Source organism: Arvicola amphibius, chromosome 4 (assembly GCF_903992535.2).
Source record: "Arvicola amphibius chromosome 4, mArvAmp1.2, whole genome shotgun sequence".
Classification (NCBI taxonomy): Eukaryota; Metazoa; Chordata; class Mammalia; order Rodentia; family Cricetidae; genus Arvicola; species Arvicola amphibius.
Window position 1 is genome coordinate 79,367,191 of NC_052050.1, and position 6,903 is coordinate 79,374,093.

At 42.2% G+C, this 6,903-nt stretch overlaps 1 protein-coding gene across 1 annotated transcript; it reads right to left on the reverse strand.

Annotated features, from left to right (window-relative positions):
* Positions 1 to 811: 811 nt before the first annotated feature.
* Nudcd2 (NudC domain containing 2) lies at positions 812 to 6,900 on the reverse strand. The gene is made up of 4 exons (XM_038328839.1): positions 6,423 to 6,900; positions 4,594 to 4,642; positions 4,238 to 4,389; positions 812 to 2,014 (listed from the first exon to the last, which is right to left on the reverse strand). The coding sequence occupies exons 1-4, from the start codon at positions 6,609 to 6,611 to the stop codon at positions 1,931 to 1,933; spliced, it is 474 nt and encodes a 157-aa protein (XP_038184767.1). The 5' UTR covers positions 6,612 to 6,900; the 3' UTR covers positions 812 to 1,930.
* Between the last annotated feature and the right edge of the window lie 3 nt (positions 6,901 to 6,903).

Genomic DNA, 6,903 nt, shown 5'->3' on the forward strand with positions numbered 1-6,903 from the left:
CCCACTCCCCACACAACGGATAAACTTACAACATAAATATCTACATAGGCTTGTATACACAGCCACAAAGATACCAGGTCCTATCACTTGAATGACTAGACTCAAAAAGCCAGCTAAGGCTGGGCAGTGGTGGCGCACACGTTTAATCCTAGCACTTGAGGGGGCAGGGCAGAGGCAGGCAGAGCTCCTGAGTTCAAGGTCAGCCTGCTCAAAAGAGTGAATTCCAGGACAGGCTCCAAAGAGAGAAACCCTCTCTCAAAAAAAACAAAAACAAAAAAGTATAGGCAACAATGTGGAAAAACCGGCATCCTAAACACCACAGGGAAATACATAGCTTCTTTGGAAAACAACCTGGCAGTTCTTCAAATGATTAAATTAAGGCCCATGTGGTGACCTGAGAAAAAATTGGCCCCCAAAGGGGGTGGTACTATTAGGAGTGATGGCCATTGTTAAGAGTGGGTGTGGCCTTGTAGGAGTAGGTACGGTCTTATTAGAGGAAGTGTGTCTATGTGGGGGTGGGCTTTGAGGTCTCATATTTTCCATGATTCTATAAGAGAAAAATGCCAAAGCAGTAAAACCCAAAGAAAGAATGAGAACTTGTTCCAGGCTAAAGTGCCTCGCTGGAGCAGCACATTCCAGCAGCTGGGCTCAGTCCAACATAAATGGCATCAGGTCTGAGGATGAAACAGCAGTACCAAATCCACGTCGACGTTCTAACTTTAATGACTGCATTGTTGAGAAAACATACTTCTTGGAAGCAAAGCAAAACAAACCACCACCACCAACAACAAAAACCAAAACAGTAAAAGACTGAGGTAACAACATGTCAATTTATTACAAAATAGTGTAAGATTTTTAAAGTGTTAATACTTCACTTATAAGCTTTCTACACATTTCGGATTATCTTTCAAAGAATTAAAATACAGCTGGGCGTGTCCCAGCACTCAGGAGGCAGAGGCAGGTGGATCTTAAGTTCGAGGCCAGCCTGGTCTACAGAGTTTCAGGACAGTCAGGGCTACACAGAGAAACCCAACCCTTTCTTGAATGCCCCCACAAAAGAAAAAGAATTAAAAGACACACAAAAAAAGGATGAAAGCAATTTATTCTAGACAATCCTCTCTCTGTCTGAATCATTAAACTTACATGAAGCCACTAGCTTACACTCAGGGGCCTACGCTTGCTTTCTGACATTAATAGGTTACTCATTTTTCCTGTTAGGCTTTTACTGGTTTTCAATTTCTTGACATAATCACTTAGGCAGCAACACACGAGTTAAGAGTTTTTCACTAACTCAAATTACCTAAAACTCTTCTGTATATTTTTTCCTTTATTAAAGTGTTTCCAGCAATGTACTTTACTTCTAAGGACTGGCATATTTAGACAAAGGGCTGCAGCATAATTTTTTCCTTTTGGTTTTTTGAGACGGAGTTCTCTGTAGCTTTGGGGCCTGTCCTGGAACTCACTCTGTAGACCAGGCTGGTCTCCTGCCTCTGCCTCCAAAGGCTGGGATTAAAGGCGTATACTACCACTGCCCGGCGAGGAGTGCATAATTCTTACTCAGAAGTCTACTGAACATTATTCCTACATCAGACTAAAAAAGAAAAAAAGAAAGAAAATTCCCTGAAGGCACTTTTTCATTTCATATGATTTGTACTCCAATGCTTTTGTAGTAAAAATACATTTAAATATGAAATTAGTCACATGTAGCGTATAAAACTCAACGCAGAGCAGTGAGTTGTCATCTAGCTGCAGGACAGCTGCTCGACCTCCTGTGTAATCATATCCGAATGTAATCTTTTAGAACCATGCTGAAATACATTTTGCATTATGTTAACTGTACACATCCGTGTCTTTCATCCTTCATATCATTGGCTGCATTAAGCTGCCAGCACCTGCTGGAATCCACAAGATGGAACAAATAAAGAAGCAGTCATTTCTCAAGGCTTGAGAAATCTGGTCCGCCCTTTGTGTAGTTCCCTGAGATTTCTGCGCCACTGAAGTCAAAACCAGGGTTCTGAAAGATATAAAATAACAAAACTTACAAGATGTTAATTCACAGTTGACAAAAACAAAACAAAACAAAAACAAAAAATATTACTGCAAGCACCCATGGGAAAATGAAAACCAAGAGGCACCTTTCAGAGCTGTCGGTATTTACAGAGTGGTGTGCATGTGACAATGCTAGTGACTGTACAGCGAAACCTCTTTCAACTTCACTGTCTGCACAAACGATCTTACTTAACCTTTTCTCTGGGCAGGGCGTATTATAGACTGAACACAGAGCCTCCTTTAAGCTAGGCAAGTACTCTATTCTGAATTATACCAATTTTCAATTTAACTTTTTTTCTGAGACATGGTGTAGCTATGTTGCCCAGGCTGACCTGGAACCTGCAGTTTTCTTGCGTCATCCTAAGTGGCTGGAATTAAAGGTGAATATCATCAAGCACAGCGAAGAGCTGGCAATTTTTTGAACTTACTATAAACCATGCAGAGTTCTAAGAGCTATATGCATATTAGCATAGTGATACACATTATATACAATAGAGTACTGCTGTAAGCTTCAGACTTTTCTGGGGACAATTTCATTTGTTTAACAGACATTTATTGAGCCCTGTACAACTTAGAAAATACCACTAAATACATACAGATTTCAAAAGTAAAAGAATTCAAGACCTGTTCTAGAGGAGCTTATACTGCAGCAGGAAAGCACAAATATCAAAACCATAAATATTGACGCAGGGATCACTTCTGACTATGCAGACTACGTAATTTCTCTCATAAACACTTGATTATAAGAAACTGCTATATATAAAACATATTAATAAGTGAACAAAGGTTATGTCTCTGTAAAACTTTACCTGCAGAGACATACAGCAGGTTGAATCTCCCCAGGCCACAATTTGCCAACCCCTGACTTAGTGTGCTAAAGCTTGTAAGTGCTATAAAAAAGCTAAACAGAAAGTATGGCATGAGAAAGAATTAGAGAGAAAATTACAGACTTAAATGGGATCATTAAAATTTGATGAGCTGAAAACTACAGAATGAATATTCAAGTCAGAATCAGCAGAGAGCCAGGCATGCTGGTACACACCTTTAATTCCAGTACTTGGGAGGAAGGTATCTGTTCAAGGCCAGCTTGATCTGATTTTATATACGTGTGTGTGTGTGTGTGTGTGTGTGCGCGCGCGCGCGCGCGCGCGCGCGCACGTGTGTGTATGTATTCATACACACACACACACACACACACAAAGTCCCAGTCCAGCCAGACCTACACAGTGAGATACTGTCTCAAAGGAAAAAAAAAATACAATAGAGAAAGAGAGGAAAAAAAAGAAAAAAGGAGTGGGTAAGAAGTAATTGATCAATTATCCCATTAAAAGAAGGAAGAACTTGGAGAATTCTGAGGAAAAAAATCACTGATCTGACTTGCGCTATCAAACAACGTCTTTAATGGCTACTCTAAGATGACTATTTGGGTAAGAGTCAAGGAGGCTAGTTAGAAACTTTCTGAAGTTGGCCGGATAGTTGGGACGCACACCTTTAATCCCAGCACTTGGAAGGCAGAGAGGCAGGCGATTTCTATGAGTTTGAGGCCAGTCTGGTCTACAGTGAAGAATTCTATGACAGGCTCCAAAGCTACAGAGAAACCCTGCTTCAAAAAACAAAAAACAACCCCCCCAAACAAACAAACAAAGAAAAACAGACAAAAAGACCAATAACTGAGAAGGCGGCAGAGGCATGAGGTGGGGGACTAGAACAACGAAGGGATCTCTCACCTTGCTATACTATGTACTCTACAGTGTTCCAGTGTTTTAGGCTTATTCATGAATTACTGATATATGTGTGTGTGTGTGTGTGTGTGTGTGTGTGTGTATTCAAGCAATCCTAAGTGTCACAGTAACAAACATATTTGTGAAATTTAAAACCCATACACGCTGGGCGGTGGTAGCACACGCCTTTAATCTCAACACTCAGGAGGCTGAAGATGGATATCTGTAAGTCTGAGGTCAGCTGGTCTACAGAGCTAGTTAGTTCCAGGACAGCTAGGGCTGTTAGACAGAGATACCCTGTATCGAAAAACCAAAAAATAAAAATAAAAAAATAAAACCCACATACCAGGCTATTTTCTTACCGTTCACTTTAAAAATCACCCAGGAGGATTTTTTTTTAAACTACTTTGTATAATGGCTTATGAACGAATCGTGTAACTACATACTCACTGCTGCACCTGACTTACTTCTTTCTGGAATCGCTCCAATGTAAGTTTTCTCTGCATTTGGTCTTGTACCCAGGGATCAGCTGCATATTCAGATTCTAGAAGGGAAGTCCAACAGTTTGCAGCGTCTCTCTTGGTCTTTGTCAGGACAATGCGGACCATTTTTCTATCCTCTAAAATACAAATAAGAAACAAGTTACAGAGAAATTACAGAAGGAGTTAATCCTTCTATTTTCTAAGACTGTCAGGCAATTCTGATATACAACTGTTCCCAACACTTTTCTCAGTCTTTAACAGCTACAAGGACAAGATTTAAAACAAAGAACAATATCACAATCTACTTTTTAAATTTTATGAATCATAGTAATTATTCTTACCCAAAGTCCATGTTCCTTCATCAGCGATTGTAGAATCAAATAATTTTCCCTGGGAAATAAATATAAGGTACTAAGAATACAACATTACATTTTATACATTCGCATAATTAAGATTTGGCTCATTTCAAGCTAAGTCACATCTTGGACTAGTTCAGCCTAACTGCAGGTGCTCAACCCTGAACTTCCTCCTATTCAAAGGGACCCTAGTTTACAAAATTTGACATTTTTAGCATGCGAAACAACACAGGACGCTCTAAACAAAACAAATAAGACACACTACTCATTACTTCATTACTGATAGAATGCCAAATTAATTATAAAACGCTTTACCAATCAAAATGAACAAGACAGGAACTCATGATAAAACTAGAAGAAATGTTCTATTTTATTTATTTCTTGAGGAAGGATCTCTGTCAGTGTTCTCAACCTATCGGTCACAACCCTTCTGGGTGTCCCATATTAGATATTTACAGTACAATTTGGTTTTGTTGTTGTTGTTTGTTTTTTTGATTTGTTTTTTGTTTTTTGGTTTTCCGAGACAAGAGTTTCTCTGTAGCTTTGGAGCTTGTCCTGGAACTAGCTCTTGTAGACCAGGCTGGTCTTTAACTCACAGAGATTCGCCTGCCTCTGCCTCCTGAGTGCTGGGATTAAAGGCGATTAAAGGTGTGCACCAGCACTGCTGTGCCCACAGTACGATTAGTAACAGTAGCAAAAAATAACTTTATGGTGGGGGGGGGGGTCACCCCAACATGAGGAACTGTATTAAGGGGGCTGCAGCATTTGGGAAGTTCACAACCACTGTTCCATGTAGTCCTGGAGCTACACAGAATATGTGTAGCTCCATATAAACTACAATATGTAGACCTGACTGGACTCGCCTGCCTCTGGCTCTCAAATGCTGGGATTAAAGGCATATACCACAATGCCTGCCTTAAAAAAAATGCTATCTTTTAAAGCAAATGCTATTAAAAGCCAGTTCAATCTCTTCTGAGAAGCTGGCACTAGAAAAAGCCAATTTCTTAAGGAGACTTAATCACATATTGCAGATTTTGATGTCAAATTAGCTGTGACTAATTTTTCATCTCCTCCTGCCCAAGGTTACAAAACATGGTACCAGTCTCCCTTCACTACTACACTACATAGCCATCAATCAGGGTTTAGGGTTTCTCTGTGATTTGTAGACCAGACTGTCCTCAAACTCACAGAAATCTCCCTGCCTCTAACTTTGGGATTAAAGGCACCATCACCTGGTTTGTGAAATTCTTAAAAACTGGTATAGCCAGATTCAAAATGTACTGGTGGAATCAAATAGAAGAGGCAGTATTATCTTCACACACCTCTTTATTATCTTGATTATCGTTAACAGACAAGAAACCTGCAATTTAGAAAGCCAATCTGACATCTTCATCCACTACCCTAGCCTTGTTTGTTATTCCTCTATTTGCCTACACATCACGAAGAGTTTAGAAACCGTTTGTCTAGTCTCTGGGACTCAGATCAGTGCCCGGATGATGATGTGCGTTTGCTCTTTTGATCTAGTTAGCCTTCTGTCAGAGGAGGGACCACAGAGGAATTAAGAAGCAGCAGAAATCTGTTTTAGAAAGAACAAGGGAAACGGAATCTTTACATTACCACCCACGTTTAGGTCAGCAGCTCTGGGATCGGGTGCTGCGAGGAGACCCCTCGCCAGATCCATTTACTGCTTCCTTTCTGCCAGCCAGGAACTGACCTTCCCACCCAGCAGTCATCCCTCTGAAAGCGTGAATTTTAGGACTCGGGGTGCGGGGAGGCCAGAAGAAGGAAACTCGGGACAAGCCCTGGCTGGCTACCTTGAGGATCTCACGGCCACCCACGGCCAGAGCCACGTGCCGGCTCTGCAGGCCGCACTGGATGTCCTGCGCGCGAGTGCCCGGGGGCACATGGACTTCAATGAACACCTCCTCCAGGGTCTGGTACCACTGGCCCCACGGCGTCCCGCACGGGACCACCCCACTACGCTCCTCAAACGGGGCAGACATTCTCCAGACGCCACGCGGGGACAAGGCTCCGAGAGAGCACGGCACGGGCTGGATGCGACTTGGGGTCACCGCACATGCGCAGGAGGCCAAGCTGGCGCGTGCGAGGGTGCAGATTTCTCCCTTTCAGCGCCCATTCAGGACACTCGCGAGACCTGGGGTGAAAGAGCCGAAGCCCGGCGACGTCGACATCCTAAGAACGGTGAGGCCGGAACAAAGGAGACAGGCGCTCGCGACCTTTTAACCTGTGTGACGCCGAAAACACGGAATCGCCGGCGGGACGCCTGTGAAGTAC